Source organism: Hyperolius riggenbachi, chromosome 11, assembly GCF_040937935.1.
Source record: "Hyperolius riggenbachi isolate aHypRig1 chromosome 11, aHypRig1.pri, whole genome shotgun sequence".
Taxonomy (NCBI): Eukaryota; Metazoa; Chordata; class Amphibia; order Anura; family Hyperoliidae; genus Hyperolius; species Hyperolius riggenbachi.
Genome location: NC_090656.1, coordinates 192,861,778 through 192,885,518, shown reverse-complemented (window position 1 = coordinate 192,885,518; position 23,741 = coordinate 192,861,778). Strand labels below are relative to the sequence as shown.

At 44.5% G+C, this 23,741-nt stretch overlaps 1 protein-coding gene across 2 annotated transcripts in view; it reads left to right on the top strand.

Annotated features, from left to right (window-relative positions):
- Positions 1-23,741, top strand: part of BBS1 (Bardet-Biedl syndrome 1) — a 36,826-nt gene that overhangs the window by 2,476 nt on the left and 10,609 nt on the right. For both annotated transcript variants that reach the window (XM_068260141.1, XM_068260140.1), the window contains exons 3-12: positions 7,438-7,472; positions 7,558-7,830; positions 11,048-11,094; positions 14,171-14,209; positions 14,292-14,364; positions 16,318-16,449; positions 17,952-18,058; positions 20,351-20,471; positions 20,624-20,782; positions 22,785-22,854. In XM_068260141.1, coding sequence (XP_068116242.1) covers positions 7,438-7,472; positions 7,558-7,830; positions 11,048-11,094; positions 14,171-14,209; positions 14,292-14,364; positions 16,318-16,449; positions 17,952-18,058; positions 20,351-20,471; positions 20,624-20,782; positions 22,785-22,854 — 1,056 coding nt within the window. The remainder of the gene's footprint in view (positions 1-7,437; positions 7,473-7,557; positions 7,831-11,047; positions 11,095-14,170; positions 14,210-14,291; positions 14,365-16,317; positions 16,450-17,951; positions 18,059-20,350; positions 20,472-20,623; positions 20,783-22,784; positions 22,855-23,741) is intronic.

Genomic DNA, 23,741 nt, shown 5'->3' with positions numbered 1-23,741 from the left:
TTTTGTTTTCTAGATTTTAGATAAAGGGAGATATGAAATAATATTATTTTGTTGCTCTTAATCACCATATCGTGATCTTGCCAAAGCTCAGAACTATGTGGTTAATCGGAAACTCACAGCTCTCTTCAGTTTGCTCTCTTTCTCGACACCTGATCTGCATATGCTTGTTCAGGGTGTGTAGCTAAAAGTATTAGAGGCAGAGGATCTGCAGGACAGTCAGGCAACTGGTATTGCTTAAAAGGAGATAAATATGGCAGCCTCCATATGCCTCTTGCTTCAATTGTCCTTTAAAGCAAACCAGTGAGGAAGAAACGGTTGAAATCTGAATATTTACCTCTATAGTGGGGAGCTTCTGGCTTTCCAGATCCACCTTGACCCTTTTGCTGTTGCCCAGGGCTGCCTTCTTGTGGCCACCCTCCCATCCGAGTACAGTCTTCTCCGTACTGGACATGCACCATTAAGGCATGTGTAACCTAGTTTCTATTGTTCACACCTTGATCACGATTATTTCCTCGAACAAGCAACAAGCACAGTGGCCATGGATGTGAGTGTTGGACATTTGAAGGCTTCATAGTTTTGGACTGTATCGGGTGATACAAAGCTATAGTTGACGGCATTCCAATCAATATTAATAATGTAATTCAACTCACCACCACTGCCCCTCAATGCAGATTGTACAAACGGAGGTGGATTGGAATGGCCTTGTTACAGCTGCTGGGTCTCTTTGTATCATCTGTCCAGCCCCTGTATCTTCCAGGTCTCTTTATTACATTGAGCCTTGTTCCAATTCACATTCTCCACTGTTGTCATGTATCCTCATTCTGGCAATGAGATGTGCAATGTGGCTGACAGCAATAGAGAGTAAAACTCGAAACATTACTGGATACAGATGACACTAGGGCTGGATGTTTTATGACATTTAATTGGGCAGTTCCAGGACTGAGACCCAGCAGATGGAACAAGAAGAGGTAGCTATACCAATCTCCCTCCAGCATACTCTTCGTGCGCAACTGGAATTACGTGGAGGCAGTGTAAAAGGTGGAAGAACCAGTGTAGGGGCAGGACTGGAAGTGGATGAGTAATACCCGTTTTGGTTCTTTGTCAGGTCCTCCATTCCTACTTGTTTTCATGGGTAGAAGTGGCAGTTCAGTTCATACTTAAAATAGGCAAAATGACACAGGCAAAACAAAACAAAAAGCTAGAGAACTAACATAGTTCTAATCGCCATAATGTAACAATAGAATAGTACAATAAGGTGGATAATGAACATGACCAAACCTGATGCACGTTATACATAACAATGGACAAGGACATTAGGCATTGCCAGTCATTTACTAGGGGGGTTGTTAGCAAATAGAATCTATCACTCTTTTCTCTTATCCCAGATTTGGTGACCTTTATTTAGGGCACCTGTGGGGGTGTATAACAACTTTTTAAAGTGTAAACTATTGTCTATGCACATTTTCCATCTTGCAAAGGAGGGGATATATCACAAAGCCACCTGTATACAGTTTCTTGATTGGCATAAAACAAGGCTGTGAATAAAAAGATCTTTAAGGAGTTCGGCACATCCTAGTCTAGAAGGACTCCAAGCATACAAAGAAAAGATGATGGATTACGGTAATTAATTGAGCCCTATTCAAGGTAGTATTTTTGTGTCCCCTTTGTGGTCCTTTTGGTAAGCTGAAGTGGTGAAAGGTCAGAGAAGGTGACAGGTGGGCCCCTTGACACCCACTTGTCCCCAAGCACCTGCCTAGGTTGCCTGGTGGATGATCCTGCTCTGAAAAAAACGAGTGCAGGGTCACAGGAGACATGCATACATTTTACAAGTTGGGACCAAAAACAGAATATATATATATATATATATATATATATATATATATATATATATATATATATATATATATATATATATACTGAAATATTTTGAAAAGGCCAAGATGTAGTGTATGCACTTTTTCACTTGACTGTATGTTACCATACTTCATGCTGGTAGAATGTGACATATGGACAAGAAACAAGCAAACAAGGCCCCAAAATGCTATTTAATTAGCTGGTGTAATGATTCTGTGCTGTCATAAGAGAGAGGTGATGACAGGTTGAGCTAATATCCCTGCATAGTAACTCCACATAGTAACTCCATGTGGTTTAACTGCTTTAAGCAGATTCCAGAGGATTATGAGAAATGGATTAGAAAAGGCTGTGTGATAGTGAGGTCAGATCAGTTTCTCGGGGCAGGGGTTAGAGATTATAGTTGCTGTCTATTGTTTGCTTTAGAGGGCTAAACTGATATTTATAGGACACCCGAACCGATGGGGGATATGTAGGCTGCCATATTTATTTCCTTTTAAACAATACCAGTTGCCTGGAAGTTCAGCTGATGTGCTTGGCTGCAGTAGTATCTGAATCACACACCGTAAACAAGCATACAGCTAATCCAGTCAAACTTCAGTCAGAGCACCTGATCTGCATGCTTGTTCAGGGTCTATGGCTGAAAGTATTGCAGGCAGAGTTTCAGCAGGACAGCCATGCAATGTGCATTGTTTTTAAAAGGAAATAAATATGGCTCTATATATATATATATATATATATATATATATATATATATATATATATATAATACACACGCGCGCACACACACAAAATCTTGCTTCAGTTGTCCTTTGAAGATTGTTTGTTCTTTGTACTATTTAATTGGGAGATAAGGAGCTTCATAAATTGTAAATCTGAATGGGTGGTGTACCAGCTTACCTGTCCATGTAAAAGGATATATGTAGGCATGACCACAAAAGCGTTGAAGAAACGCATTGGACAACATCTAAGTGACATCAGATGTGGAAAGCAAAAGAATGGTGAATTTAGAAGTACGGTAGCGGAGCATTTTGGAGTGGCACATAAAAGTGACCCAACTGGCCTTAGATTTAGGGGTATTTATAAACTACCTGATAAGGGAAGGGGAGGAGACAGAGAGAAGACTCTTCTGCAAAAAGAAAGTCGTTGGATATATACATTGAACTCCCTTGAACCTGTCGGCCTTAATAATTAATTGGATTTCGCACCTTTTCTATGAAACTCTATTATGGCCTATGTATAGAGTACTCTGTGGGATAATGGCTACTCCCTTAAAAACAGATACGTGCCTAATTAGTGACATTAATATGTTCCCATCTTGTTCCTACCTGAGTGAGAAGTCTGGTCGCATCCACAATCTCCCTTAAACACTGTGTTGTGCATACAAGTAAGGAGGAGTGTTGCTGTGTTTAGCAGCCGGAAGAGGATGTGGCAGGCAGAGGGAGGAAGAACCAGTTTGAAACGCACGTATAAGGGGAAGTGACTCACTGTAACCAGCTACACCCAGTTGAAGCCCGTAGAAGGCGGGCGCAACGCGTAGGTGGGCGGGGTTTCAACCCGCACGTTTGTACTGGAGCTGCTCGGAGTGTCGCTGAGCCGGGCTTAACCATCTGGCATTGCCTGCGTGCCCCTGGATTCATGTGGCCGGAGACCTCTCCGTCTGGATTGAGGTCCGGTGAAAAAGTGAAGAGTCCCACTGTGCGCACAGCAACTCTTAGAGGACGACTTAGGGAGAAAGAGTGGTGAGTCCCGCGATGCAGGTGAAGAGTAATACTAACCCCTTGCCGTTACCTCAGAAGCCATTGTTGTTTATACCCTGGCCAGTAGTTTGACACTTTCCGGACAGCCTGCATATTCCACTCCGCTTGCTTCATCCCCTGCAGGATAGTAATCCTGTTCTGGTACCGGTACCCCTGTATGGATGGTGTTGTGTTAGTGGGCTTGCGGCATGTTTGGGCACGGAGCGCTCCAGTTCTTTTAATTGGTTTTATGACATAACCCCAGTGTGTGTTTTTTCCATTAATAAAGTTTGTTATATTTTGAAGCCTGCTGAGTGATGGCACATGATTAATTGAGATTGTACTATTTAATTGAGGAAACCAGAACTTTGCACAGGGGTATTCTGATTTGACAAGTTCCTCTTTCAAAGAGAATCTGTAACCAAAAAAACAGCCCATGGGAGTACTTGCCTCTGTATCCTAATGAGGCCTTCCCCATCCTCTTCACCCTCCGGGATCCAGGACTGCCAGCCCCCGAAAAATCAGCCGACAAGCTTGACGGCTGTGGCACAGCACAGTAGCAGCTGAAATATTGAACTTCCACTATCCAGCGCAGGCGCAGTAGTGGCTTTCCGCCTGACCCATCGGAAACCCGCTACTGCACCTGCACTGGAGCGTGAAAGGTAAATATTTACATCAGCGCTGTTCGGGGCTGCCAGTGCTGGATCCCAAAGCATGAAGAGGATGGGAGAAACCTCATTAGGATCCAGAAGTAAGTACCCCACAGGGGCAGTTTTTTCTGTTTTGTTTTTTGTTACAGATCCTCTTGAAAGAACTACTGAAGTAGGAGGGTTATGAGGGGAGGATATTTTATTATTATTTATTGTATTTATAAAGCGCCAACATATTACGCAGCGCTGATATTTATGAGGGATATTTATTTCCTTTTAAAGAGACACTGAAGTGAAAAAAAATTATAATATAATGAATTGGTTGTGTAGTACGGATAAGTACTAGAACATCAGTAGCAAAGAAAATATTCTCATATTTTTATTTTCAGTTATATACAGTGGGATGCGAAAGTTTGGGCAACCTTGTTAATTGTCATGATTTTCCTGTATAAATCGTTGGTTGTTACGATACAAAATGTCAGTAAAATACACCATATAGGAGACACACACAGTAATATTTGAGAAATGAAATGAAGTTTATTGGATTTACAGAAAGTGTGCAATAATTGTTTAAACAAAATTAGGCAGGTGCATACATTTGCGCACTGTTGTCATTTTATTGATTCCAAAAACTTTAGAACTAATTATTGGAACTCAAATTGGCTTGGTAAGCTCAGTGACCCTTGACATAAATCCACAGATGAATCAAATTATGAGAGAGCATATAAGGGGTCAATTGTAAGTGTCCCTCCTATTTTAATTTACTCTGAAGAATAGCAACATGGGGGTCTCAAAACAACCCTCCAATGACCTGATGACAAATACTGTTCACCATCATGGTTTAGGGGAAGGATACAGAAATCTGTCTCAGAGATTTCAGCTGTCTGTTTCCACAGTTAGGTACATATTAAAGGGAAGGTTCAGGGACCGTTGAAAAAAAAATAAAAATCCGCATCCACTTACCTGGGGTTTCCTCCAGCCCGTGGCAGGCAGGAGGTGCCCTCGGCGCCGCTCCGCAGGCTCCCGGTGGCCGACCCGACCTGGCCAGGCCGGCGGCCAGGTCGGGCTTCTTCTGCGTTCCAAAATGCGCCTCACGGCGGCGCGCTGACGTCATCGGACATCCTCCGGGCTGTACTGCGCAGGCTCAGAACTACTGAGCCTGCGCAGTAGAGCCCGGAGGACGTCCGATGACGTCAGCGCGCCGCCGTGAGGCGCATTTTGGAACGCAGAAGAAGCCCGACCTGGCCGCCGGCCTGGCCAGGTCGGGTCGGCCACCGGGAGCCTGCGGAGCGGCGCCGAGGGCACCTCCTGCCTGCCACGGGCTGGAGGAAGCCCCAGGTAAGTGGATGCAGATTTTTATTTTTTTTTTCAACGGTCCCTGAACCTTCCCTTTAAGGAAATGGAAGACCACAGGCTCAGTTCAAGTTAAGGCTCAAAGTGGCAGACCAAGAAAAATCTCGGATAAACAGAAGCGATGAATGGTGAGAACAGTCGGCATAAACCCACAGACCAGCACCACAGACCTACAATATCATCTTGTTGCAGATGAAGTCACTGTGCATCGTTCAACCATTTGGCACACTTTACACAAGGAGATGCTGTATGCGAGAGTGATGAAGAGGAAGCCTTTTCTCCGCCCACAGCACAAACAGAGTCGCTTGAGGTATGCTAAAGCACATTTGGACAAGCCAGCTTCATTTTGGAATAAGGTGCTGTGGACCAATGAAACTAAAATTGAGTTATTTGGGCATAACAAGGTGCGTTATGCATGGAGGAAAAACAACACAGCATTCCAAGAAAAACACCTGCTACCTACAGTAAAATATTGTGGTGTTCCCATCATGCTGTGGTGCTGTGCGGCCATTACATGGATTGGGAATCTTGTCAAAGTTGAGGGACGCATGGATTCCACTCGGTATCAGCAGATTCTAGAGACCAATGTCCAGGAATCAGTGACAAAGCTGAAGCTGCGCCGAGGCTGGATCTTTCAACAAGACAACAACCCTAAACACTGCTCAAACTCCACTAAGGCATTCATGCAGAGGAACAAGTACAATGTTCTGGAATGGCCATCTCAGTCCCCAGACCTGAATATAATTGAAAATCTGTGGTGTGAGTTGAAGAGAGCTGTCCATGCTGGAAAGCCATCAAACCTGAATGATCTAGAGATGTTTTGTAAAGAGGAATGGTCCAAAATACCTTCAACCAGAATCCAGACTCTCATTGGAGCCTACAGGAAGCGTAGAGGCTGTAATTTCTGCAAAAGGAGGATCTACTAAATATTGATTTCATTTCTTTTTTTGTGGTGCCCAAATATATGCACCTGCCTAATTTTTTTTAAAACAATTATTACACACTTTCTGTAAATCCAATAAACTTAATTTCACTTCTCAAATATCACTGTGTGTGTCTCCTATACGTTTAACTGACATTTTTTATCGTAACAACCAACGATCTATACAGGAAAATCATGACAATTAATAAGGTTGCCCAAACTTTCGCATCCCACTGTAGTTTTTTTTTTTTTTTAATAACGTTGCATCATTCTCTAATATTTGCAGTTTACACACTACTTAGCATTCTAAATGATTCTACACAGCAGGCCAGTGAACTATTTAACTCCTCTGCAGAGAAAAAGAAGATACAGTGTCTGACAGTCGCTTCATTGTCTCTTTAAGCAATACCAGTTGCCTGGCTATCCTGCTGATCCTTTTAGCCATAAACCCTGAACTAGCATGCTGCAGATCAGGTGTTTCTGCCATTATTGTCAGATCTGACAATTAGTTGCATGCTTGTTTCTGGTGAGATCCAGACACTTCTGCAGCCAAATAGACCAGCAGGTGTGCCAGGCATCTGGTATTGTTTAAAAGGAAATAAATATGGCAGGCCTCCATATTCTTCTCTCTTCAGTTGCCCTTTAAGGCATCCCATATGCCTGTAATGTGATGGGTGGCTTGTGTTCCTGAAGTTATGCACTAACATGAGAGGAGTTGGCCAGATGAGGGTGTTGTTCCATGGGTCCAAAGCAAAGGGCACCAGCAAAGTGCCATTGGGGAGAAATTGACCAGAAAACCATTTCCAGTGAATACTGTTTCCTCTCCCTGCACCATCCCCAATGATCCACCTCAGGCTGCGCTCTCCTTCTTTCTCTGTAGCAGTTTATAAATTGCCTATAACCTATTTTCCTTTTGTTTTAGCTCTTGCTGACTTACATGGAGATGGGGAATACAAGGTAAGACTCTTTCAGGATGGGATATCTTCATCTTCTCTAACAAACTGATGTTTGATGCGTGAACGGCCTTGTCTCCCTTTTACAGATGGTGGTGGGCGACATGGGCAGTGGTCCCTATACCATGAAGCTGAAAGTGTTTAAGGGCACAAGTCTGTTGTCCGAGAATACCTTGCTTGACATGCCAACTAGCGTTGCTGCATTTCTAATGGATCAGAATGAGCCACGGACGCCAGCTGTGGCTGTTGCCTCAGGGCCATTCATATATGTCTACAAAAATCTGAGACCCTACTTCAAGTTCACTCTGCCAGCCTTGGAGATCAACCCTCTGGAGAAGGAAGTCTGGGATCAAGCTAAAGAGGTAAGACTGGATAGGGGGGAATTGCATAGAGAGGGCATATTGAAGAGACATACTGAACATTGAGATTGGTCCAGTGCATAATAGGAAGTGGACCGAAGTGTATGGATCCAATTCTATATTTTGAAAGAGAGCTCTGCTTATTGTCTTTGTTAACTCCTCTCTTCCTACGAGTCATGCTAACAGATCTATGGAGGGGAATCTTGCGCTGGTGTGTTGTGAGATGCTGGATTCTGCTGGACGAGCCCACTAGAGCTGCTTGTCCTCAGTGCCTAGCTGTATGGCACGCTTGGTGAAAGGAAACAAAGGGGAGTGGGAGAGGCGCGCTATAGTGTGTTATCCTTTTATTGGTAAGATCGCAGATAAAGTTGCACTTACATATGAAGTAAGACGTTTTCAAGCATATAGAGGGACAAGCCCTGTGTGGTCCGCAGGAGGCAGCCTGACTACCGCTGTGGATCACCTGACGAAGGCGCGGACACGACGAAACGCGTCGTGACGTCACTGGCACACAGAAATGCCTTGGGAGAAGAGCGAGAGCCGGCGTCCGTCTACCACCACATGGAGCACACCGCTGCAGGCCACAGCTTACTTCATGTAAGTGCAACTTTATCTGCGATCTTACCAATAAGGATAACACACTATAGAGCGCCTCTCCCACCCACCTTTTTTTTTTGTTACGAGTCATGCTATCTGCTCTCCTGTGTGCAGAAACAAGACTGCTGCGCTTTGTGTTCAGTGCTACTCAATGTGAGCTTCAGAACACCAGAGCACTGGATGCAGAGAGCAGCCCACATTACTACAACAATTCTGCAAAGATGAGTGGGCCAAAATTCCTCCAGAGCACTTTAAAAGACTCGTTGCAAGTTATCGCAAACGCTTGATTGCAGTTATTGCTGCTAAGGGTGGCCCAACCAGTTATTAGGTTCAGGGGGCAATTTCTTTTTCACACAGGGCCATGTAGGTTTTGAGTTTTTTTTCTCACTAAATAATAAAAAACATTTAAAACTGCATTTTGTTTTCAATTATGTTATCTTTGACTAATAGTTAACGGTTTTTGATGAGCAGAAACATTTAAGTGTGACAAACATGCAAAAGAATAAGAAATCAGGAAGGTGGGCAAATAGTTCTTCACATCACTGTATAATAAGAGTAATACACTCTTATCCTCTGAGTTATGATAGTGGACTCATGTATTTGGATCCACTACAGCTAAGGTGTTAAACTCCAATCCTCGAGGGCCACATCAATGCCAGTGTTTAGGATGGACTGAGAAATAGAGAAATGTGTTCTACTTGATGAATCACACTTTTATGATTCTGTGGTTTGAAATGTTCTTGAGCCTGTACATCTCAGTTAAAATAGACCTTACATCAAAATTGGGAATCTAAAAACTACCGTAGTCAGAAATCCTAACATTACCCCACTGCACAAATTTTCTTGGAGAGCTTTCACCACTTCCTGTCTAGACAGGAAATGATGTAAATGATCACTCATGGCAATAATACTTCAGAAGAGGTCACAAACCCTCACCAGTGGTGATGGTCATGTCTAGGAGAACTCATGATGGAAAAGCATGTGATTTGCTTGATCAGCTGATAGATTTTCAAAGCTCCTATTTGCTGTTGGTCACATCCTGTTTTACCACATGTTCATGACTAGCAAATCAGAGACTTGCATATCTATCACCTGACCAAACTGATCACATGCTTCTCCATAAGATATCCTAGACATGACCATCATTACTTACCAGACTATTGGAAACTAAAATATCATTTATACCAGCAATTTAGCTTTAAAATGTACCTGAGATTAATTAAAAGTCCTCCTTCGGCCTGATCGTTCCCTCGCCGCCATCCTCCACCTTCTGGATCCTCCACAATCCTCCCGGTAACTTTGGCCAGTCGAGGACCAGTCGACGCAGGCACGTTCCCATGGCCGGGACAGTTCTGTGCCTGTGCAGTAGTACTGCGGTGGTGACAGGGCTCGCACGGATTGGGGGGGGGTTAAGGTTAGGTGTGGGTAGTGGCCGTGGGAGAAGGGGGTTAAGGTTAGGCATCCAAGAGGGGGGGGGGGGGTTAAAGTGTAGTATCATAGAGGGAAGATTGTATTTGAGAATAGGGTTCGAATCCCGGCTCCAGCCAGTATGTAAAACTGTGAGGAGCCTTTCGGCAAGGCTCCCTAATGATCCTGGTTGCCTATGGAGCGCACCTTAAAGGAGTCATCAGGCGGACAATATGGCTTGATTGACAGCAGCACTTGCGCAGGCGCAGTAGAGTTGACCTCGAGATCGCCCTCTGCACTGTCGAGTATCCCGGGATGGCGGCAGAGTGCAGAGCTGCGGCATGGGACATGTCAGCTGCAAGGGGCTGGTAAGTAGAGTGGGGGGGGGGGCTTTTACGTCTGATGACTCATTTAAAGTGTACCTAAAATGGGGCAGGAGAGAGAATGTATACATACCTGGGGCTTCCTCCAGCCCCCTCAGGCCTAATCACTCCCTTGACATCCTCCTCCGCCTCTCCGTTCGTCCGCAATTGGCTCCGGAGAGGTGGCTGAGGACGTTGAGGGAGCGATCAGGCCAGAGGGGGCTGGAGGAAGCCCCAGGTATGTATAAATTTTCTCTCTTGCCCCATCTCCAGTTTACTTTACATGGTTGCAGCTCTGATGCTTTGAGTCCGCCAGGAAAAAAGCGCAATATAAATGTCATTTGTCTTGTATTGTGTCTAGTAAAATATCAGTAAATTTTACCAGTAGTTTATTAATGAAAAACACCACTGTGAAATAGTAGAATGTTGGTAAAATACTGATATTTAACTATCGACTATTCCCAGGCACACAAATTTCACGTCGCCTCAATTTCATGCACTCGCCAAGCAGTGTGTGTGTGTGTGTGTGTGTGTGTGTGTGTGTGTGTGTGTGTGTGTGTGTGTGTGTGTGTGTGTGTGTGTGTGTGTGTGTGTGTGTGTGTGTGTGTGTGTGTGTGTGTGTGTGTGTGTGTGTGTGTGTGTGTGTGTGTGTGTGTGTGTGTGTGTGTGTGTGTGTGTGTGTGTGTGTGTGTGTGTGTGTGTGTGTGTGTGTGTGTGTGTGTGATATTATTATATGATTTTATTACTAGGTATAAGCAGAGCTAATTCTGTACTACTGTGACAAAGGTTATAAATGTAATGTTTGAGTTGTATTTGTGGAACGTAATGCTTACTGTGTTTCCTCTTTCCTGTAGGACAAAATAGATCCACTAACATTAAAAGAGATGCTGGAGGGAATCAGGTACAAGTTCCAGTCTCCTTTCCTTACAAGTAGTGCGTGTGAATTCCATTCATCAGCATGTATGCCTGTTATCATACAGCTACCATCTGACTGTACAATCTTTCCAACATCTGTGTACTATTGCCACTTGGGGTGCTCATACATTTTCTCAATTTTTGGTACCGATGATGCTGCAGCATCTCCACCCGATCAATCGTTTCTATTAATTTCCATGTGGAATTGGAAGGATTGATCAGGCGTGCTGGAAAATCTTGATTGCAAGTATATGAGAGGTTACACACCCAGCTCACGGCATTCAACTGATGAGATTGCCCTTCAGCCAGGGGCACCTCCAGGGGCGTAACTAGAAATTACTGAGCCCCCCTTTTATGAGTTTTATGGGGCCCCTCCTGCCAAATGCTACCTTTACACAGTGCTGTATGCTGTTTACTAGTAAACGTTCCTGTTTGTGGGCACCCTGGCACACTTTGCTATCTATGTGAATGAATGTGCATGCCATATGCTTTGACTTAAAGAGGCCTTGGTTTCAACATCAGAAACTCTTCCTATATCTATATATTTGTGTATATTGGTATGTAGCCCCGCCCTCCCAGTGATGCTTAGCCTAGGCTGTTTAGCTATGTTGAATGTTCCTGCCAGATAATTCTGGGAAACCTGGCATTATTTATACTGGCTTCAGAATTCTCAGAAACAAACCTTCCGCAGTGATGCACCTGCCAGCAGTAAAGCTGTTGCCCCCTTTGATACATTTCAGAATGTAAATTACTCATTTGTACTGTGAGGGCCAACAGATATTGAATACTATGAACAGATTGTGTAGGTGAGCCCTTATACTACATGGAGATGGTAAAATTGGTCACTGATTGGCCAATCGTAATGGAAAGTGTGTACGAGGCTTAAGGGTGCATACACATCCAATTTTGATTGGCCAATCTCTGGCCAATTTTTCCACCTCCATGTACTATAAGAGCTTATCTACACAATCTGTTTATAGTACTCAAAATATGTTGACCCTCATACTACAAGGAAGTGGAAAAATTGGCCAATCAAAATTGTACCAGGTTTAAGGGTGCGTACACCATGTACTATAAGAGCTTATCCATGCAATCTGTTCATAGTATGCAAAACCTATTGACCCTCATACTACATGGAGGTGGTAACATTGGATGTATGCACCTTAAATAATATATAAATATTGAATAAATATAAACAGTTTTATTAATTACATTATTTTCACTACAGTTCCTTTTTCAAAGGATATCTTGGCGCTGAATAAAAATGAAAAACTGGGAATAGCCCCCCAAAGCTACTGGGTTTGCGAGGGTCGTTGATCAGTGCGACACGCGTCCTTGATCGCACACCCGCGGCTGGGAGCACTCTGCGCATACATCCTACAAAGTTGTGCCGTCATACGCAGTTCGCTCCCAGCTGCGCACTGATCAGTGACCCTCCCAACCCGGAAGTTTGGGGGGCTATTAAAACTGAACGGAGATGGACAGAGGAAAATGGGGGGAGCGGTAGACATGAGGGCAGCGCGGTACACATGTCTGCTTCTCCAGTTTTATCCAGCGTTAAGGTGTCCTTTAACCACTTTGTCCTCCGTGACGTAGAACTATGTCAAGGAGGACATGTGTGGTCCAGCGGCCAATCGCACGCTTGCACGCATGCTCCCGGGCCGCGGATCGGTAGCACAGAAATCAGTGAATCCGACCTTGGTGCCTGATCACTGATTTCTCTCCCCCCGCAGAAAAAGCGACAGCTTCTCTCGGAAGCTTCGCTTTTTCTTGCTCCTATGTCCCTCTAAGCGTACATTGTACGCTTAGAGTGACGTCATGTAAACAAACTCAAGGTTGCCATCTTGTGGCCAAAAAGTAAAACTACATCTAAATGTAAAAAAATAATAATAAATAAACATATATTTACCCCATACAAATACTATTTACATCCCACCCTCCCAAAAATACCCACATAAAATGTTTTAATAATAAAAAAAAAAGAAATTACAATAAAAACAAAAATAAAAACAAAAAAACACAAATATTTACCTAAGGGTCTAAATATCTATGTAAAGATGAAATATTTCTATTTTTTTTTTTTTAATAAGCTTGTAAATAGTGATGGATGCAAAACGGAACAAATGCTCTTTTTTATTTACAAATAAAATATTGTCGCCATACATTGTGATAGGGACATAATTTAAACGGTGTAATAACCGGGACAAATGTGCAAATACAATATGTGGGTTTTAATTATGGAGGCATGCATTATTTTAAAACTATAATGGCTGAAAACTGCGATTTTTATTCTTACTGTTAAAATGCATTTACAGTAAGCTAGCTCATAGCAAAATGTACCACCCAAAGAAAGCCTAATTGGTGGCGGAAAAAACAAGATATAGATCAGTTCATTGCGGTAAGTAATAATAAAGTTATAGGCTAATGAATGGGAGGTGAACATTGCTCGGATGCATAAAGTGAAAACGTCGAGGGCTTAAGTGGTTAAAGGGAAGGTTCAGGCAGTTTGAAAAAAAAATAAAAATCCATATCCACTTACCTGGGGCTTCCTCCAGGCCGTGGCAGGCAGGAGGTGCCCTCGCCGGCGCTCCAGAGGCTCACGGTCGTCTCCGGTGGCCGACCCAACCTGGCCAGGCTGGCTGCCAGGTCGGGCTCTTCTGCGCTCCAAAGATGGGCTCTTCTGCGTCCCACGCGGGCGCGCTGACATCATCGGACGTCCTCCGGGCTGTACTGCGCAGGCCGTCAGCGCGCCCCCGTGAGGCGCAGATTGGAGTGCAGAAGAGCCCGACCTGGCAGCCGGGCCTGGCCAGGTCGGGTCGGCCACCAGAGACGACCGGGAGCCTCTGGAGCGGCGGCGAGGGCAGCTCCTGCCTGCCGCGGCCTGGAGGAAGCCCCAGGTAAGTGGATATCGATTTTTTTTTGATTTTTTTTCAAACTGCCTGTACCTTCCCTTTAAGGAGACTCCAGATCCTTCATAGTGTACTAAGATTTGTGATGTGTATTACGGAAAATACTCAATTACACTAAAGTAATATATTTGTCATTTTTCTTCATCTTAACAGGGATAAAGCAGAGATTCCTCTGTCAGTGAGATCACTCCAGTATGTATATATGCCTCTTCACACTCCTTTATACTGTAACCGACCTGAGCACTTTATTTCTAATCTGTTGGATCTTATGCAGGTTCCTGATGCTGGACCCACAGGACATGGAGGCCTTTGTGAACACCTATAAACAGCTACCTCTCAAACGGCAGGTAACATACCTGGCAGTGGCTTAACCACAATTATGGGCCCCCCCCAGAGAAACTCCCAATCTTCACACCCCTTCTCTTGCCTCCCCTTGGTGTCCTTCACGGCCTGGGGGCCCACCTCACAAGGAGCATAAAACCAGTGTAGCCATTATGATTTTCACACTCATGAGTGTAGGCAGGAAAACACTTCTTCTGAAGTATAGTCCCCTGTATGGGAGGAAGGGGAAGCTTGGTAGTTAGGACTCCCCACAGCTCTAGCCCCCCTGCAGTCACAGGTGCTGCTCCCCTCTAGTTACACCCCTGATTTTAATGCCTGTGTACAAAGCTCTGTACACAGTGATAACTTTTGTCGCCTGATCCTTCTTCATTCTTTCATTTGGCAATTTTACAGCGAGCGCTGTATAGGTTTGCTGTGAGCCAAGTAGCATGGTCTCCTTTATAGGAGGAGTATTGGGAGTGAGTGACGAGTCCATTCATTATACGAATGGGACATTTCGGCTCAGGGTGAAGCCGGGAAAACATCTCACCCTGCTCCTGCACAAATGCCGGGCCCATGCTGATTACCGTATAGTCCGGCGTATAAGACGACTGGGCGTATAAGACAACTTTTTTTTTCCAGTTAAAATATAGAGTTTGGGATATACTCGCTGTATAAGACTACCCCTCTTCCAACGCACACCAAATAAAAATTAAAAAACCCTCATATACTGGTGCTAAGTATGAACAGATACTGGTGCTGTACTGTATGTGGTACCCAGTATATAACAGTATATAGGCGATTGACTGGTTGGATTGGTCAACTCTCCCTAAGCGGATTGGTCAGCTCTCCTTGTCTACCTGTTTATCAGAGCGGTATGGAAGAATAGATTGCACTGTGCCCATAAAACACGCCTCTTTCACCTTTCTGACTCACCCTTGTATCCTATTTACCTCCTTCTCTGCCTCTCAGATCTCACACATGTGCGCCTGCGCCGCTTCACTACAGTCCTCAGCAATGAGGTCTGAGAAGCAGTAACAGGATAGGGCGTATCACCCAGCATCAATGACACCCAGCGTATAAGACAACCCCTGACTTTTCAGAAGATTTTCAAGAGTTAAAAAATAGTCTTATACACCAGAATATACTGTACTATTCCCCCTCCCTCAAAGTTGTAGCAACTCAGGGACATGTTGCGTAATTCAGGCACCAGCTATTGTTGCGGACGAAATATCCTTTTTTTTTTTTAAATATTTTGTGCAGCGCCTGGTGGACACTCCAGCACCCAGATCTGGCACGCAGCACTGCAACAAAATCAGCTGCCTGGGTGAGTGACACCCTCAGCACCCTGTGGTGGGATCTTCATTACTTAAGATACTTGTTTTAGTATAAAGGATAAATACAGCAAGGGGAGTGTCTACTGTTGACATATTTCCAACTGCAATCAATGCACAGACTGATGTGTTGACAGGTCTTCAGATTCTGTGTCTTTTTACTCCCTTGACTTAAAAGGAACCTGAAGCGACAAATATATGGCAGCTGCCATATTTATTTCCTTTTAAACAATTTGCCTGGAAGCCCTGCTGATCTCTTTGGCTGCAGTGGTGTCTGAATAACACCAGAAACAAGCATGCAGAAAAAAGCCTGTTCTGATGCATGCCTGTTCAGAGTTTATGGATAAAAGTATTAGAGGCAGAGGGTCGCTAAGACAGCCATACAACTGGTATTGCTTAAAAGGAAATAAATATGGCAGCCTGCATGTCCCTCTCACTTCAGGGTCCCTTTAAAAGGAACATACATCAGATGCATAGAATCGAAGACATGTTTGATTTTTTTATTTTCTCCTTGTATAATATTTAAATACTTCACCTGGTTCATTACATAAGCCAAGTAACTGGGGTACCTCAAAGCTAAGGAGATTGTTACCTTTTCAGTCCCATATTGGGTCTAAAATATTGTATTTTGAATGTGTGCTACAGACTGTGATCACCTGTATGGCAACCCTGAGGAAGAACATGGCAGATGAAGATGCTGTGTGCTGCCTCGTGATTGGTACAGAGAGTGGAGAAATATTTATACTGGATCCAGAAGCATTTACTATTCTGACTCGGGTGAGTAGAAGTGTGTTACCTCGTGTATTTTTTTTACTTACAGTACTGAAGAATGTTTAGTACCTTTCTAACTGAGTCAAGCTAGTGTAGGCATAATCATGTGACCCCAGTCCGAAAAATAAAAGTGTATTTTGTGCTTCTCAGAATGTAAGCCATCATTTATTTGAGGCATGGTATATGTGCTAAGCAGGGCCAGGACAAGGTTCTCCAGTACTAGAGGTGGAGATTCCATAGTGCCCCCCCCCCCCCCCCAAACTAAGGTTGCCCCCCACCCTCAGTACAGGTAGCCAGATGTGCCCCCAGCATTAAGCAGCCCCCTCCCCAGTTTAGATAGCCAGACATGCCCCCAGTATTAAGTACCCCCCTTCAATATGGGTAGCCAGATGTGCCCTGGGTATTAGGCAGGCTCCCCCAGTATTAGGCAGATGTTACCACAGTATAAGTTAACTCCCCTCCTCAGATACCCAGATGTATCCCCAAATATTAGGCAGCCCCCTCGCTAGGATAGATAGTTTGATTATTGAGTATTCCCCCCCCCCCCCCCCTTCTATATGGGTTGCCAGATGTACCCCCAGTATTAGGCAGGCCCATGCCCTCCCCCAGTATAGGTAGCCAGATGTGCCCCCGTAATGAGGTAACCCCCCTCCTCAGGTTAGTTAGCCAGATGTTACCCCAGTATAACTTAATCCTCCTCCTCAGGTTAGATAGCTAGATGTGCCCCCAAATATAAGGCAGCCCCTTCCTCAGGTTACATAGCAAAATGTGCCCCCCGTATCAGGCAGCCCCCTTCTCCAGGATAGATAGCCAAATGTGCCCCAGTATTAGGCAGCCCCCTTCTCCAGGATAGATAAACAGATGTGCCCCCGTATTAGGCAGCCCCCTTCTCCAGGATAGCTAGCCAGATGTGCCCCAGTATTAGGGAGCCCTCTTCCCCAGGATAGATAGCCAGATGTGCCCCATTATTAGGCAGCCCTCTTCCCCAGGATAGATAGCCAGATGTGCCCCAGTTTTAGGCAGCCCCCCTCCCCATGCAGAGTTGCGAGTGGAGTGCTGTAGAAGTGCTTCTCACCTCTCCTCTTTGCATCAGTAACGGGTTCTTCAGCATTTTGCATATAATCGGGGATGCCACTAGAGGGAGGAACAGAGAGCAGATGCTGCAGCCTGCAATGGGCTGAAAATCCGAGCAGAGAGGAGTGGTGAGTTACTTCTACACATCCGCTTGCTGGAATGGCTGGGGGGAGGGGGAACGGGAGCTGTTTGACTCTGACTTTGCCAGGCTCTGGTGTTTGTAGCCAGTGTGTTGTGAAGGTCTTGCAGGTGTGTTAAGTCATTTCGACCACGACACATTTGTCCCAGGCTTTACGAATGGCTTTAATGCAGGGGAGAGAAGGTTAGCCCTTATACTTTAAAGATGCACAAGATTCTAGTGCTTAGAGGACAAGCTTGTATCAGGATATACAGTAGATTGATGCAGGTGTCAGTACCAGATGTTGTTTTGACAGGTCAGTCTGCCCAGCATCCCCACACTTCTGGATGTGACCGGACAGTTTGACATTGAATACCGCATCACTGTAGCTTGTCGCAATGGCAACGCCTACATCCTTCGCAGGTAAATAAGCTTATATGTCTGTGGAGTATCCACAGTTCCTGTATCATTGTGTATTAGTAGAGTTTTAGTGAAATAGAATGTCACACAGTCCTGAAAACAATAAACCCTCCTGGTAGTTTATCCTGAGTCTTAAGATGCCCATATTTTAGGGCTTCCAAACCTCGTCCTCAAGGCCCACCAACAGTACATGTTTTACAGAAAACCACACACATTCACAGGTAGAGTAATTAGTGTCTCAGCAGAGCTGATTAACTACCTGTGTGGATTTCCACAAAACATGACCTGTTGGTGGTACTTGAGGACAGGGTTGGGAAGCTTTGCCATACATCACTCGACTTGACTGCTGATCAACCATCTGATTTGATTATTGAAATTCAGTGCCGTCAAGAGCATTCCCAATCAACAATGCATCCAATTTTTAGGCCAAAATTGGTCGCATGGTGCTGGTACATCTCAGACCGACGTACTCGATCAGGTGCACAGCGATAACGCCGTGCGATATCAGCATGAGCGACAAACACGGTGGAAGCCCCCGGTGTTGTGTCCCCCCCCCCAGTGTAAATGCGTCGTTGTCCCCCCATCAGTGGCGTAGCTTTGGAGCTTCGGGCCCCGATGCAAGTTTTACAATGGGGCCCCCAAGGCACTCTATACATAACAATTGATATGGCGCACCAAAACCTGCCAATGACAACTACAGTGTCAGAGCTGCAAGGAGGGGATGGGGAGCAGTTTGTTAATGATTACCACTATTCAAAGTATCTATACAAGTGATTATTACCAGCACAGGACCAATAGAGAGCTAATACTGAATTTGAGGGAGGGCCCTTTGGGGCCCCTCTTGCCCAAGGGCCCCGATGCGGTCGCTACCGCTGCAACCCCTATTGCTACGCCCCTGCCCCCCATAACCCCTCTCCACCGCCGAGGCTCACGTCCGGGCGGCTGCTCTGCTGCAGTGCCGTGCGCGATCCCGTGCCCCCATGGTGTCCCCCGGTAGCCCTGGGATCAGCGATCCGTGTCCCCAGCAGAAAAACCGAAGCGCTCTTACAAGAGGCTTCAGTCTTTCTGCACGTCAAAATTTCCGCATCCCCCTTGTGCTTCCGCTTAGCGAGAAGCACAAGGAGAAAATAAAAACTCAAGGTGGCCATCTTGTGGCCAAATAGTAAAACTACATCTACATGTTTTTTACATTACAATTTACACATATAATAACATTAAAAATTTACTGTTTATTTCCCACACTAAAATATTACCGAAATAGAATTTTTAATGGAAAAAAAAAATTACAATAAAAAAAAAAAAAAAAGACATAAATAGTTACCTAAGGGTGTGAACTTTTTTAAATATGCATTTGAAGGGGATATATTACGAACATTTTTTAAATTATAAGCTTGTAAATGGGGATGGACGCAAAACGGAAACAATGCACCTTTATTTCCAAATAAAATATTGGCGCCATACATTGTGATTAGGACAAAATTTGAATGATCTAATTACCGAGACAAATGGGCAAATAAAATACATAGGTTTTAATTATGGTAGCGTGGATTATTTTAAAGCTATAATGGCTGAAAACTGAGAAATAATGATTTTTTTCCATTTTTTTTCTTATTAATCCTGTTAAAATGCATTTATAAAAAAATAATTCATAGCAAAATGTACCACCCAAAGAAAGCCTAATTAGTGGTGGAAAAAACAAGATACAGATCAATAAATTGTGATAAGTGGTGATAAAGTTATTAGCGAATGAATGGGAGGTGAAAATTGCTCTGATGCATAAGGTAAAAAAAATCCCCGCAGGCTGAAATGTCGCCTGCTTCTGTGCCCATCTGTCTTCGGTTTCCTCCATTTGCGCTCACATGCCCCCGGGGTATAGCATGTGGCGCGTGTGACATCACATGCACCACCTGCTATACACCAGCAGCGTGTGAGGTGCAAATGGAGGAAACCAAAGACAATTGGGCACCGTGGTGGGCGACAGCAGACAGGTGAAATATAAACACACATACTGTAGACACATTTACTTTAGGGGCAGCAATGGAGCCAGTGGATGTGGTGTCAAGAGGCCAATTCCCAAGAGATTTGATCAGAAATTGGCCTGCAGTGTATGGGCCACCGACAGATCGCTCTCTGATGAGATTCGATCACTAGATGTATAGCTACCCTTAGCGGTCATTTAGCAAGAATACTGATTGCATTGACATAAAGATTGCCTCAAGAAGGATACGCTTTGAAATTTGTATATACCAAAACTGTGTATATTTAGTAATGTCAACTTTTGCTGATTTTCTGCAGAGATTCCAAACGCCCTAAGTACAGCATCGATCTGAGTGCACAAGTGGTAGGATTGGTCCGTGTCCAGAAGAACATCATCATTGGAACGTCCCAGGAGACCCTGCATGGCTACTCACAAAAGGTACGTATTCCTCAGCACAAATGTATTTAACTTCAAATATTCCATAAGCGTTTAGAAAATCTTAAGCCGATGGTGGTATTGATGCACTTTCTACATCCATCATTTGGACACTCCTGTGCTGGTCATCAGAAGTTTCATGTGGTTTTTGACAGGGGAAGAGACTGTGGACATTAACTCTGCCCGCGCCAATCGTGACGATGTCTTTGCTGGAGCAGAAGACCCGCAGCATCCAGGCCGTGCTGGTGGCTTTGAAGAATCTGGAAGTTCATCTGTACAGAGATAAGAACCTCCTGAGTGTTATATCCACCCCTGTAAGTTCATGGATGATTGTTCTGCTCTATTGGCCTTCTTTTCTCTTTGTATTTATGAGCAGCAGGCTAGTTTGTATTTGTTTTTTTTTCATTAGTATTATATTTGTAAGTTGTACAGTATGTGCAATGACCGTAATGATGAAAGTAATGCGGCCATCAGGGTTTCACGGAAAGTTCTGGAAGGACACCTGAAGCGAGAGGGATATGGAGGCTGCCATATTTATTTTCTTTTAAACAATACCAGTTGCCGGGCAGCCCTGCTGATCTATTTGGCTGCAGTTGTGTCTAAATCACACATTTGAATCAAGCATGCGCCTTATCTAGTCAGACTTCAGTCAGAGCATCTGATCTGCATGCTACTTCAGGGTCTATGGCTAAAAGCATTAGAGGCAGAGGATCAGCAGGACGGCCAGGCAATTTGCATTGCTTAAAAGGAAATTTAGGTACATATGTCAGCCTCCATATTCCTCTCAGTTCAGGTGTGCTTGAAATCTGTGTGCTTTCCTGAAATTGAAGGCTATCCTTCAAAACTGCCGTGGCAGAGATTTAAACAAACAGATCTGTTGTTTTTTTTTGTTTGTTTTTTGATTGTATTGAACAATTGTAAATCATGCAGAGGCAATTGGTTGTGATAGATTCATTAAGATTATGGCTGAAATGCAATAGTAATGCAGTTTATGGATTCTGATTGATCTTTCCTACCTGGAATTTTACTGATTGGATCAATCTGTTACTGTCTTAAGGGGCCCATACACCTAACGATTTTCCCGCCAATATACAGCAGATTCGATCACTGTGATCGAATCTGCTGTGGAATCTTTGCGCAAACGCTGACAGAACGATCGATTTCCGTCCGAAATCAATCATGCCTGTCGATTCCCGTCGATCCGTCCGTGCGGAAGATTTTGCTCGATCGCCGGTGGGTCGGGAGTGCGTCGATAGCGACGTTGGAATGCCCAACGACCGACGCAATACATTACCTGCTCCAGCCGGCGCGAGTCCCCCCCGGTCTCCGCTTTCTTCCTCTCCGCTCTGGGCTCCAGGGCTCCAGCTTCACTGAACTTCCTGTCCCGGCAGGAAGTTTAAACAGTAGAGCGCCCTCTACTGTTTAAACTTCCCCGGACAGGAACTGAAGCCAGCCGGAACCCGGAGCCCTGCGGAGAAGGAGCAGCGGTGACAGCGGGGACACGTGTCGGCTGGATCAGGTAAAGTATGTGGGGGGGGGAGGGGGCAGCGGCAGCTCCACAGACTGTGATCGGTTTCATGCTGAAATCGATTCACAATCTGTTTGCAGTAAAGGCAGCCATACGATCCCTCTCTGATCAGATTCGATCAGAGAGGGATCTATCTGTTGGTCGATCTGATGGCAAATCGACCAGTGTAGGGCCACCTTTAAGCTTGGCTGGCTTTACCTGCCGTTACTACTGTACTCTACCCTGCCTGGTGAGATCATCCTGTCATTCCCTCCTGTGCTGCATGTTACCTTACACCTTAAAGAAGAACTTTAGCGAAAAGGGTAACAAATAAATCAATACATTGCAAAGTTAGAAGTTCAAAAATACAAAGAAATGATTGATATTTGCCATGTAATTTGTTCTTTTTGTTTGATCCGCAATGAGCCTGCAGGTAATCACCTTTACTACTGGCAGACATGAAAAAAGTACCAATTTTCTATAACCACACCCCCCTAACAATGTGATAGGCTAAAGGGTTGTTTTATACATATGCACAGAGGGAGATACTGGTTGTTTAGCAGTTGGAAACAGCTGTTATTTCCCACAATGCAACAAGGTTCACAGACAGGAAACTGTCAGGACCATGGTCATGACATGACACAGTGGGAGGGGTTTCACCACAATATCAGCCATACAGATGATCTATTTGAGAAAAGGTAAAGCTTTCTCATGGCAAAGGGAGTATCAGCTACTGATTGGGATGAAGTTCAATTCTTGGTTACAGTTCCTCTTTAAATTGTATAGTGAAGTCTCCTGATTTATTTCAGGACATTGTGACCAGTTTGTGCTTTGGAAGATATGGGAGAGAAGATGACACCTTGATCATGACTACAAAAGGTAAACTATAAAAAAGGAGTGCTTAACCTAGCTGTTATTAAAGAGATTCTCTTTTGTAGATTATTCGCCTGTAATAAGGGCAGCTTCTGTATGATTCCTTATTGCCTACTTTTTGTAAGCTTGGAATTCCACTTTAGTCAACACATTAGTAAATGTACTCTAGCTGATAGCTGCACTGTGAGAGCCCTTTTACACTAGCTGATAGCTGCACTGTGAGAGCCCTTTTACACTAGCTGATAGCTGCACTGTGAGAGCCCTTTTACACTAGCTGATAGCTGCACTGTGAGAGCCCTTTTACACTAGCTGATAGCTGCACTGTGAGAGCCCTATTACACTAGCTGATAGCTGCACTGTGAGAGCCCTTTTACACTAGCTGATAGCTGCACTGTGAGAGCCCTATTACACTAGTTGATAGCTGCACTGTGAGAGCCCTTTTACACTAGCTGATAGCTGCACTGTGAGAGCCCTTTTACACTAGCTGATAGCTGCACTGTGAGAGCCCTTTTACACTAGCTGATAGCTGCACTGTGAGAGCCCTTTTACACTAGCTGATAGCTGCACTGTGAGAGCCCTATTACACTAGCTGATAGCTGCACTGTGAGAGCCCTATTACACTAGCTGATAGCTGCACTGTGAGAGCCCTTTTACACTAGCTGATAGCTGCACTGTGAGAGCCCTATTACACTAGTTGATAGCTGCACTGTGAGAGCCCTTTTACACTAGCTGATAGCTGCACTGTGAGAGCCCTTTTACACTAGCTGATAGCTGCACTGTGAGAGCCCTTTTACACTGGAGCAGTGCGGTATTTTTACTGGACCCCACCGCCGGGCAATGAAAGTCTATGGAGACTTTCATACTGCCACGGTACGGCGCGATGCGACGGGAGT